We start from the raw sequence: 12,718 nt of genomic DNA on the forward strand, positions 1-12,718 counted from the left end.
TTCCCAATCTCCCAAATTACATTAAGACCCTTGTGAATCTCCAACTTCATATTTGGAACTTGGCAGGACTTGCATTACCTAAACAGGTTAATGAAACTGTCTAATTCACAGCAGAATAAATTTGCTGGAGTGCTTTTTGCTTCTGTTAGCTCATATGAAGATTATTTTTGGTTTCTTTAAGGGCAGTCCCTCACCTAGACTGCCCAGGTATAAGGAACTTTGCTGTTGAGAGCAAGCTTGTCATCTTTTGCCTTAACTCCAACAGTATTATTTCAATTGATAAAGGAACTTGAGTTCTAAAATGGATACTACCCTCAATACACTTCTGTTGAAGACCTCACTGTGTGTTTTAATACTATTTTTTTATAAAACATTTTAACAGAAAATAAAAAATGTAAAGGACTATTGCTACAAATATTATTCCCTTCAGAACTCCCAGTATAGTCCTACTGTCAGTCCTAAAAACATGTAACCTCACACAGACTAAATAAAGTGATTCTTTCCCAACTAAAAATCAGGTTTAGACTTTCTGCCTTGTGTTACAAAAAATGAAATTCCTTTGCAATTATTACCAGAACCTTTAAGTTGCACAATGGTTTCTTTTGTGTGTTTAATTTTGGAAGAAATTAAATTAAGGTAAAAATGGTCCATGGAACAAGTAGTCAGAACAAAAATGACATTAAAAAAAGCCAGTTACCTACCATACCCATGGTGACAGTTATCTCACAAAAGGCAGAACTAGGCTATAAAAGGTTTTGTGCACAGCAAAGAACCCATCCTTAAATTGCTCAAGGTCAAAGGCTAAGTGAAGCCATAAGGAGTGAATGTAGGTAAGTTTTATAACAAACAGTACCATTTACTGGCAAAATTTAGTAAGTGTGTCAGTAGAACAGTGTTTCAAAGCAGGATTACCACCAGCTTTATAGTGCCAGCCTCCACCTGACACTGCTTCATTAACATGCTTTAGAGATGAACATGAGGCACCCAGTTGCAGGCTTCTGACATATTCCCAGGTCACAATCTACAATCAGTTACTACACTCACACTTTGGAACCTCAGCTTTCTGTACAGTTTAGCAAGATTTGCTTTTCCTCATAATTCAGTCTTTTGCAACTAGTTAAGAGCTGTTATTAATCCAAGGCCAAGAAATGGCATTATTAAACAGCCTAAATCCTCACCTCACACTACACCAACTGCAGGGGCTCCTGTACCACCTCATGAGGAAGCTCCACACAACCTTTACAGGCAGGTGGGTTTGGTACAGCCAACCTTAGCTCTGATCACAAAAACAACCCTGAGGAACACAAATGGGCAGGAAAGGATCCCTCATGACTTAATACAGATCTATTTCCAGGCTCTTCCCCAGACCCACTAATCCATTCCTCACCGGATGGCTGGTGATTAGGGCACCCTGGCAAGCACTCAGCTGCAATAAAGCCTAAAAGAAGTAGGCTGTGTTAGATCAACACCAGGTACACTGGGTTACCTACTCAAATTTATACTTTGGACATTTTACCACTGTCTGCAGGTACTTCAGCACATAAAACAATTTACTAGGAGTTAAATGTGACAAATCAAAGCAGGAGCCTATGGGCTCTTCACCTCTGTCCTTATACACAAGATTGAAATGTTGTTGCCAAGGGAGATTTAAGTCCACTAGAAATAAATCTGGGGAGAAGTTCAGAAGAGTAAAAGATGATTAAAGTTTAGATTGACTCTCTAATGGGGCATTTTGGCAGGCCTAAAGGAATAAAACTTGCCCAAAATCTATGTAATTTCTACTTCTTGCATGGTAGCACTCAGACAATTCAATAAGCTGATGCCTTTGCTGAGCTGGTTTAGATACAGGCCCTACAGGGAACAAATGGAACAGGCAACCACCCACCTAAAGATAATCACTGTTCATTGTTCTACCAAATTTAAAATGCAAGCTTGTTTTCTACTGTCATTTGTATAATTGTTCCAAGGAATACATGGAGCTTAGGATCAGATTAACACCACCACAAAATAACAGAAGTAACAGCAGCATAATTAAGGTTAAGTCATACATAATAAGTAAATCTGATGCTGTTGAACACAAATCCCTCTACAGCAAACCCTCCAGGAGAGGTTTAAGTCTCTGCCCTACACACCTTTCAGGTTGTTCTGAAAACTCAAGTCCCACAGGAGTAATCTTGAGTTCTTTGTAGTCATCCAGCCCAAGAGCACTCTCATAATTACACCAATCCTACTGATTCTCATACAAGACTTTATGTAACAAAAAGAAAGAACATTTTACAGGATATGTATACCCTGACTTCTTTTCTCCACAAATGCAGTACTTTATGTAATGAGATTATATCTAATTTATCTATGTATTTTTATATATGTGCACACACAGATATATACACACACACACATATAAAGGACAACAAAACACAGAAGGATTAGCAGAAGTATTTGCCAAGAGAATTCTATTAAAGTGTATTTCAAGAAGGGCAATCTGAGGCATTTTACCTGTTTTATAACTCTGTGATCTATATATATCCCTGAGTTCTTTCATAAGTCGATCTGAAGCCTGAACTGACCCAGAGACTGCACCCTGAAACAAAGAAACAAACAAACAAAAGACTCCAAGTAAGTGCAAAGTCATATTTACAAACAGCTTTATTTACATACAAAGTTACACTAACTAGAAGGTATTAACAATACATTCATTTCTGTATGGGAATTAGTTTTTTTGAAAAGTTAAACATTCTAATGAGCAGATTACTCAAAAGAAACAAGGCACTCCCTCTAAAGCAGTACATTAATATATACTACAATATGGTATAGGTAATACAAACTTTTAAGGTACAACAGGTCTTTTCCTGTAAAGGAGCTAAATCTCTCTGGCCTTTTAATTTCCAAGATGGATCCACAGTACATTTCTAACAGCAAAACATTTTGTTTTCCCTTGTGCTTTTATGCAACGGAGAAGCAAGACCAACCAGTATATTTGGAAAATGTGAACAAAAGCAATATTTATTGGCAATACATGAAAAAAATCAACACCTCCACAGAGGAAGACCAAGGTAAGTAAACCTCAAAATACTTTTTGTGATTTGTCACAGGCCAGAAACATCTTTGTTTTTCTTTTTTTTTTTTTAGAGCTCACTTCTGTATACTCAGCACCTTGAAGTGATAGAAAACCTAGCACCCAGTTTCTGAACCCAGTATTTCAGCCTGAGATACAGTGCTAAAGGGAAAGAAAAATATGGGATAAAAGAAAAAAAAAAAAAAGGAGACCAACTTTAAGTGGTATGCATATAAAATATATGATTGGCTCTAAAATCCCCCAGCTACTGACAAACTAATGAACACAGCAGCTACCCAGTAACTGATGTCTCCTTCCAGCAGCTGCACTGGGTGTGTTCTGTACACATCACCAGTGCTCACATTTCCATGACCCTGGTATTCAATTTTGCCTCAAATCTTCTGGGCTTTAAAGTGAGGACAGAACCTTTTCCTCATATAAAGTTGAAGGGCTTATCTTGAACAACATGATCATCAGAAGTACCTAGATTACTCTCTCCAATTCAATGCCAAAGCTAACAGGATGGATGCTGATACTAAACTTTAGATATTACCTAATTTCTCTGTTATATATTCCATCCAAAATGTCATTTTAGGTTCAAGCTTTTTGAAAAACAGAGATACAAAGTAGCATTACAAGATTTAAAATACAGAAAAGGAATGAGGACTCCAAATGAGGTAAGGTAGGTATCACCCTGAGCCCCAATGCTGTGACACTTGGGCTTTCACCAGCAAACAACCTACAGATACTTTTTGGACAGAATGTCAGAGAAGTATTTTTGGAGGAATATGAAACAGCTGTGACCATTGTCTAATACCTGTACCATCATCCTATTCACCTGAAGTCATCAGTGATGTTTTATATTCTACAAGGTCTTAATTGTAGAACCAAATTATCACTTACTGATATTTAATTCTTATTAACAGTTGCTTGATGCTAAAGCCTCCACATAGTCCTGCCTTCCCTGTGCAGCAGCATCATAGAATATGCTTAGCTGCACACCAGAGTCTGCAGACTATTCTTTTAAGCCTATTCATTTTCATATTCCACTGGATAGAATTATGCAGATTACTGAAATTCCACCAGTTTTTCTTAATGGACCAATATGAAAAATGAACTTTGGAATCAAATATGCAAATAACAGGCAACTCCTTTCATGTGATTCAACAAAAGCTACATAAAGACAGTGCACCAGACCAGTCACTTCTCAGTTTACTGAAGCCCTTCTCTATAGAGCAGTATCAGATGAAGGGATTCCTCTTTCTATAACACAAGTACATGCAATTTTATGGAAAAAGCTTGTTTATATACATTATTAGCATATTACTACTATTTATGCACACTATTTACAGAGAGATGAAAAAGAAGCATTACACAAGTTAACACAACATGTTAATCACCATTCCTTCTACAGTTGTTGTTTGTGAGTGTCAAGGCTGAGACTCAATGTGTTGAGTCTGCAGGAAAACTTCATGGAGAAGTGTCAAGGTTCTGGTTTTCTTCTGTGCAGAGCTGTGCAATATCCTTACCCCTTCTGCAGTATTTCTTACTGAAAGAAGGAGTTTTCTTACATTTTTCACAGAACATCAACCTCTGCATACAGGCAATTTAAAAACAAGCTAGATGGTCAAAACCATCCTGTGGAAAACCAGTTTCCTCACTGCATCTTTATTCCATCAAGTTAAACTACTGAATTTCTACACATAATTTTGGAAGCTCATCTTGGCATATCAAAATGTGATTAACTTCTCTACTGTAGACATTTAAACCCCAAAACTTAACACACCCCCATACCCCTGACTGCCATTATAAATGCTGACAAAATGAAGTGGTATTAAAAATGAAGTTAGTGGTTTAGTTTTAGTGTATGTAAGTAGCCTCAGTAGACCTGGTCCATAATACTGTTTTTCACCCTTTTTTCCTAGGAGCTTCTAGTTGGGCTGCCCACTCTATATAGCAGTTTAGAAGAAAGTACTACTTGCATCATATCATTGCATGTTATAGGGCAGGCAGATCAAGTTTTGACTATAAAAGCACTAAAATTAAAAACTCGTTCAGTAACTCGCTGTATACAAGTTATAATTCCCAAGACTGAATTCAGATATAAATAACAGAGTATCCTTCTGGAAAAATGGGACTTGACACTCCAAGGGAGTTCAAGTTACCATTTCTGCACTTGGGAGATCAAGATTTATGGTTGCAACTGTCTTGGGAACAAGTGATCAATCATGGGATCTGACAGGTATCTGTCACATGGGGCTGATGCCATTTCATCTGAATTAGTTAACAGAGCTGCCAGACAAGACTCAGGTGATTTTTTTTTTCCTATTAAATAATCAAATAGGCACAAAAAGCCTCACTTGATCACCCTCTCCTGTACAAGCATATCTGTGGTTCTCCAGAAGGACGGGCAGGTAAGCTGGAGAAATCCCTGCTGCAGGAGGGAAACATCTTTGTGGACAACATGCCAACTGCTGAGAGCTGCAAGTACCAGAAATACCTGGTGCAGGAATTCCCACAGCCAAGACTGGGGGACAGAAATAGTATTAATGAGATGCAGCACCACAAGCTTGTCCTGTTCTCAAACTCCTCCTTTTCAGGATGTGCCTCTGCCACTGTCAGAAAGGTGACACTTGAGCAGTGCAGCAGCTGGGCCAGCACTTGCCACTGCCCAGCTCTGTCTGCACTGGGCCTCCAGAGACAGGAGGTTTTTCTTTTCCCCTTCCAGTCCTCAAAACACAACCACAGTCTGCCCCCCTCCCCAGGTTACATGAGGTAGGAGGTGCAGTTCATTGCAGTTTTAGATACCAAGACCAGAATTTTTTCTATCTGAAAAGTACTGTCACACATCAAAGTACTACAGGAAACCATCTCACAATACTTTATAGACATTATTATTATTAATATCTGTAATATATTAATATTAAAGATAATTTAGCCACAAGACCAAAAATCACCTGCTAAAACAAAACATGGAAACTTCTCCAAGATAACAAAATAAAAATCTCAAGAGACCCAAAGAGAGCTAAAGAACACGAGATGCTCTATTGTCACAGAACTTTTGCAGTATTTGTGCAGTGTACATTATTCCTGGAAGTTACAGTAGATTCACACTTACTTCAAGGATTAGAATGAAAATAGAAATGACACCTTAGACTTCATAAAATCTGAAGACAAAAGTAGAGACATTTGAGACTTCTAAAGGAAAGTGCATAAACTCCTCAGTATGAAATGGGAAAAGCTAATAACATTATCTAAATAAGAAAGGGATTAATCTCTAAAATGACTATGTGGGGAGAGACCTCTGAAAAGCAAGCAGTAGCAAGTTGTTAAATATTTGATGTTAATGATTCCGGTTCAAAGACCTCTTTTAACTCTAAGCAAGTGGTTCTTTAAAGTTATTACAATGTTAAGAGGAGGATTAATTCTTGCTCCAAGTTACAAACTGTACCACAAGCCAAATTTATTTCCTGATGCCAGCAAGAAGAATGGGATTAGGGATACTGCCAAGGAAGAGAACTCATTTACAAAATTAGTAGATAGACATGCTTAACTTGTATAATACAAACTCCAAAATCTCCTATGACAAAAGTCTTGAGAAGCAGAAAAACATCTTTAACCCGTTAGAAATAAACTATGATGGGGCTGCATGCACTGCTTTCCTAAGGAAAAGCCTTTAGCACATCCATAACTTCAGCCTGTGCTGCAGCAAGGGGGAGAGAAGACAACCCCTGGCTTTGGGCCAAAGAACATGTGAAGGAACTGTCAAGTCTTCTGGCTGCACTGGGCACCAGCCAAAGCCTTCCATCAGCCTTCCCATTCCCTCTTCCAACCAGCGGCACGGAAACGGCTTGGGTTCGTTCTCCTGATCTCTGCTGGGGAAACAGAGTACCCCAAAACAGCTGCTGGTTTGTGTAGGGAACAGACTGTGTTTAGCCACTGCATTTAAGTTTGTGACACTCCTACTGTCCTTGAAGAAACCCACCTGTGAGGGCTGTACAGATTGAAGTTTTGCTGTATCAGGATACTGAGCAAATTTCTGCTCTCTCAGGGCACGGTTAACACCTTCTATTAAACAGAAGTCCCATGTTCTGGCAGCATGAGAGGCCACTGAAGTGCTACTAGGTGAGCTCTTTCCCAGGTCAGTAGCACAGCTATCATCTTCTGTTCCACAGCATTTAAGAGTAAACCCTCACAAGTCCTTCGAGAAATTATTTCAGCAGCGCAGCTATTTCTGGTGACCCACAAAAATACCACAGTTCCTCAGCAGCAGCTGAATACCCTGTTCCTGTACTCAGCTGACCTTGTTTATGCACCAGCATCAACGAGAGTGTCTTGGCATGAGAAGCAGCTATTATGTAAGTTGAGTCTGCTGTTGTCAAACAGAAAACCAGCAGTGTTCATTTCAGCTCCACGAAACGTGGAAGGGGAGAAAAAGCAAAAGGAAAGGCAATATTTGCCAAATTGGAAAGAACAGACAGCAAAAGAAAATCTGCAGTTTTAAGAGGCTTCCTGCACCAAGAATGCTGACACTACAAAAACCTTCTTTCAGTTCTACCAAATTATAGATGATGGTAAAGCAGGTCATGCCTTTCAGGCTGCAAGAGAATTTAGTCTGTTGAATAAATAAGGAGTCTTTACCACTAGATCTGACTTATAAACACAGAAATTCAATAGGCATCTTCTCAAACTGTGAACATTTAAGTTTAAACAAAAGCAATAAATGACTGCTGCATTTATGGTTAGTCAAGTCTCAAAAACAGACTACACAGCAAATGCAGTTTGGTACCTTATGCTTACCTGTTTTTAAGTAATGAAATACTGGTCAGGTTTAGGTGTTGTGGGGTTATTTGGTTGGGGTTTTTTTTTTGGTTGGTTGATTGTTATTTTTCCCCTCAGGGGTCATCATTACTGTGCACTCCCTTCAGACCATCTGATAGGTAACTACTGAATTCACACACATATCAGAGCAGTTCCCTTTAGCCAGTTACCTCACGCTGCCATTTCTGCAGAACATAAAAGTCTCAGGTACTTCTGACAGGTTTGCAGTCAAGTCATATTCAAAGAGCACAGGGACAGCAGCAGAACACTGGTAGCTGAGGAACTCAGAAGCATTTCTGCTTCATTTCCTTTCAAAAGCAGATGGCTACACACTGAAACTCTTTCCCCTGGTAAAGTGTTGGTAACCAAGAGGAAGAACTTTTTCTTCTAAATTAGAAGACTCAGTAATTCATGACAAGAAATAGTCAAGATTCTGCTAACTAAAGGAGCCTTTTCCCTGAATTCCTATGATAACTGGATCTATCAGGGGTGCACCCAATATTAAAAGTGGATTGGCTTGGCTAGTGGCAAGCACTTCCTATATAGTTCTCACTACAAATGAAAAGAGGTTTACAACATCAATTTTCTTGAATCTAATGTAATTCTTTAATGCATTTTAGGCTTTTTAGGAGATATTTGCTGGAAAAATCATCAAGTATAAGAACTAGAACAAAAATCCAGGTGTGTTCCTTACACACCAATCCTAAATCTTATTCCTTTCCTAAACAAATATTTACAGGTCCCTCCCCTGCACCTCACTACTGCTCACATCTTCAACTACTGGCTGAATGAGGAACAGTACAGATTGTGTCTGGACATGATTTACATGTCTGCTCACTTGCCAAATAGCACAGGAAAACCTCTGGGCTCACACAGTGGGAGGCACCAGTTCAGGCACTTTCTTGCTATACAAGTGATTTATAAAAATCTTAAAACCCCTTGGCTGAAACAGAAGTATCAATTTTCCTGCTTTACACATTTTAAGCCTCTATGAAACAGAAGTTTTGATTTCTTTGGGAGCCAGGTTAAATAAAATTAAGGTTGTATGACATCATCGCTCCCTCCTACGTGCACTTCTGAGAAGCAGAAGTGTCTCTGGAACTTGGCACTTGTGACAAAACATTTCTAAACCTCTGGAGAACAAACTTTTTTTACAACTGCCTGCTGGCAAGATCCCTCAAAAAAACTGATAACAAAGCTGCAGAGCTGCTGAAGGCCCCTTGCTTCACACCTGGCAATAAAAAAAAAACAAAACAAACCAAAACCAAACCAGCCCACCACCCTTCAGTAACTTCCATGTGGCACAGATATTACTGAAAAATAAATTCATGCATAAAATGTATTTAAGGCACAAATTCCTGGGTCCCATGATTTCTAATGTAGTTGGTTTTAAACATGGGGTTTTTTTCTACTTTAAGGGCTCAGCAACAGAAGTCATGCTCACAGCCTCTGTGCCTCCTGCTGATTCTGCAAGGAGGATGCTGTTCACAACAAAGGCACCGAGCAAGAGACAGAGGGACAACCAGAGAGATACCTCTGGAAATGACACAAGCAGTTAAAGTCAGCTACAGGTGAATTTACTTGTAGATTCATAGCAGTGGGCTGGATTTGCTGAAAACCATCTCTGTTTTAGAGTCAGAAATATTACACAGAAGTATTGCAAAGTATTCCATTGCAGTTAGGATGGAATCATTAACTCACATTTAAGTGATCTTGCCTTTGATTTTTTCTGATTTTTTCTAAGATTGCAAGGTTCTCTTTTTCAATGCCTTCATCCTCAGACTTCTTCCCATCAACTGGTTCCTCCTCCTTCATATCATAGTGATCCAGATCCTCAATGTCCTACAGGATAGAGGGAAAGTTAATTGTAAATAACTGCACTGTGCTCTTTATTCAATGAAACCCTCTCCAAGAGCACTTGGAATATAGTCACATACTGCACAGCACTACATGTTTGTGATTGTTGGATGCCATTTCTATTTTGTTCTAACTTCATTCTCAGCCAAAACTGGAAGTGTAGGGAGCCCTCACACTACAAACAAAACCCAAATTCACAACACATCTCTGGTCACAGAAACAAGCACAATAAAACCTCTGCATGAAGTCAGGACTGTAGTGCATTAGCCCACTAAAGTAGGTAGAAAACAGGGCTTGAGAATCCAAAAGTACCTGAAGCTGGGGTGGTTCCAAGATGTTTCTAAAAGCAACCTCTCTTTTCAGTTCAAATCCTATCTATTCTACACTTCTGGCACACAGTTATTAACAGATCTGGCAGGGCTGCAGCAGCCCCTAAAGAAAGTTAAATATTAGAAAACTATGTGTACTTTACTCAAGGTGAACATTTCAGCTAAAGATCAGATGTAGGAATTTTGGAATTGGGACACAAAACGCTGTGGTCAAGCATTCTTGATCACACAAGCAACATTTCAGTTCTCAGTTCTAGACTGACATTGAGAAATCCTCTGCTCTGTGCTCTGACATGGGGTCATCCTGTTGCAGAGGAGCTCTGAGCTTCAGGTAACTGCCTGGGAGGTGACTCCAGTGCTAGTTGTGGAGAGGAGGGGAAGGATGGAGCAGCCACCCCAGCAAGCTCTGCTTACACAACTGTCAGGCACACTCCGACATGCAGTGCTCTGCCACACTGGGGCTACTCTTCACACACCACCTGTCTGCATGGCAGGAAAACCTGGCCATAAACCCAAAACCAGGGATGTCCTACAGCATTAGAACCACCTCTCTGGTGCCCTTGACAACACTGTTTCCTTCCACTGCAACAGACTGAGTATTCTTCAAAATGTTCCTGTTTCTCAAAGCAAGGACAGAGCCCCAGGAATTGGCTGCTTTCCCATTCACAACTTGGACTAGTCACAAGTTGAAGATATCACGGCCACACACAAAGCCACCTGACAGCTTATAAATAACAGTAGGCAATTTTTTTTGGTGCAAAGTAACCCAAACAGTCTAGAAGTCTGCAAGCAACAAGAGCCTTGTGTCAGCAGGTGTTCCCACCACCTTTACAGAAACACCAGCTCCAACAAATGTGTTCTGGATCAGACTAAATATGGTGAAAACAAGGTGGCCTCAAATTAATTCCAGAACTTGGTAACATTTAGGTCATTTCTAAAGGGAGACCTTTTATTCAGAGAAAGAGTTGTTTATTCTTACTACACCTTCACTAAAAACCTAAATCTGAAGTACTCAGAACAGTTCTGCTACAGTAATGCTATTTAAAGTGGTTTAGAAAGCACTTGGAGCTATTCTAACAGGTAGCAGAAGTAAGCAAAAAGGGTAGTTCTTACTAAAAAGCTCATTAAAAGGAGCACCACGTTGCCAGACAGTGACAAAAAAAGTTCAGTGCGTCCGTTTGGATGTCCTTCCATTTCCTTCAATGTATCAGAGGTAAAAACTAGCTCACCTGTTTAATGAGTCAGCAAACTGATTTACTCAGCCAGTCTGCTTCAATTTGGGAGACACTTCCAACTGTATCAGAGCCAGTTCACATGCTGCTTGAAATAGGAGTTAACAATGCAAAAACTTACTGCTTTGGCACACAATGTTATGAATTGTTTGACTAAAGCACAAACAGATGTCCAATTCTCTGTATCCAAGTACCTCACAGCTGAGATCTAGGTTTAAGAAGAAAATTTCACTAGTTTTGTGGTTGAAGTGAAAGCTGACATTCAGGTAAACATCCAAATTTTTAAATATCTTTTCTGTTGAACTCTAGGGAGGTTACATTTTACTGTTTGGCTTAATTATTAGCCAACCAATGCAGAGCAAAATGCCAAAATTCTACTAGATTAGGACAATTTCATAAATAGACATACTTCACCCATATCTTCTTCTTCCTCCTCCTCTGATGTAACTTCTTCTGTTGTTCCATTCTGCAATACAACAATAAAGTTTCTGCATAAATTCTGCTCATGTCCCTTCCTTGCAAAAACACGAGTCTACTTTCAAAGTGAAACAGTATATGTGGAAATTACACTTATCAAGGTCTGCAAAGGACTGAAGTTTAAAGTGTAAGATGCACAAAGATGCTTTCCTGCAGTATGGCAGTGAAGAGACTTTTGCATGAAGCAAAGAAACAGAATGTCACAATTAATTCCAATTAAGTTCTAAACAGAAACTTTAAATTCAGATAAGGGATATCCTATGCTGAGACAGTGACATAAGCAGCAAACACAGCGAGTGGGTTACAATTCATGATCTCTTAACCATGAAATCAGATCATGGCTCTGACTAAAATCCATCTCCATGCTATACTCTTAAAAAGAAAAAACCCAACAAACTTTATACCTCAAACATAAAGGCTTCTTTTTCTCACTATCTACAACTTCTGTGTAGCCACTACTATCATCATGTAGCCATTGTCTTCAGATTATTTGAAAACATTCCAAACCAACATACTGAGTTAATTTTTCATGGCTTTCTATTTCAGGATATCACTTCAGGCTCAGGAAGTCTGAGCTGCAGAAATCCTCAGGAGCATTCTAATGTGCTTGTCCTGTGCTTACTTATCCTTTGGAAAAGAAGGAATCACAGAATCAGGGAATCAGCTGGGTTGGAAGGGACCTCAGAGATCATCAAGTCCAACCCTTGATCCAACCCCGCCGTGGTTCCCAGCCCATGGCACTGATGCCACATCCAATATCTTCTTAAAAACCTCCAGGGATGGAGAATCCACCACTTCCCTGGGCAGCCCATTCCAATGTCTGACCACCCTCTCTGTAAAGAAATTCTTTCTAATATCCAACCTAAACCTCCCCTGGCACAGCTCAAGACCGAGTCCTCTTGTCTTGCTGATCCTTGCCTGGGAGGAGAGACCAACCCCCAGCTGGC

At 39.6% G+C, this 12,718-nt stretch overlaps 1 protein-coding gene across 1 annotated transcript in view; it reads right to left on the reverse strand.

Moving 5' to 3' along the window:
• UBE2Q2 (ubiquitin conjugating enzyme E2 Q2) overlaps window positions 1–12,718 on the reverse strand; it is a 34,393-nt gene that overhangs the window by 11,431 nt on the left and 10,244 nt on the right. The window contains exons 4-6 of the mRNA XM_008933846.3: window positions 11,704–11,760; window positions 9,578–9,718; window positions 2,497–2,581 (exon numbers count right to left, since the gene is read on the reverse strand). Coding sequence (XP_008932094.2) covers window positions 2,497–2,581; window positions 9,578–9,718; window positions 11,704–11,760 — 283 coding nt within the window. The remainder of the gene's footprint in view (window positions 1–2,496; window positions 2,582–9,577; window positions 9,719–11,703; window positions 11,761–12,718) is intronic.

The sequence above is a fragment of the Manacus vitellinus genome, unplaced genomic scaffold (genome assembly GCF_001715985.3).
Source record: "Manacus vitellinus isolate BGI_N305 unplaced genomic scaffold, ASM171598v3 scaffold_53_pilon, whole genome shotgun sequence".
NCBI lineage: Eukaryota > Metazoa > Chordata > Aves > Passeriformes > Pipridae > Manacus > Manacus vitellinus.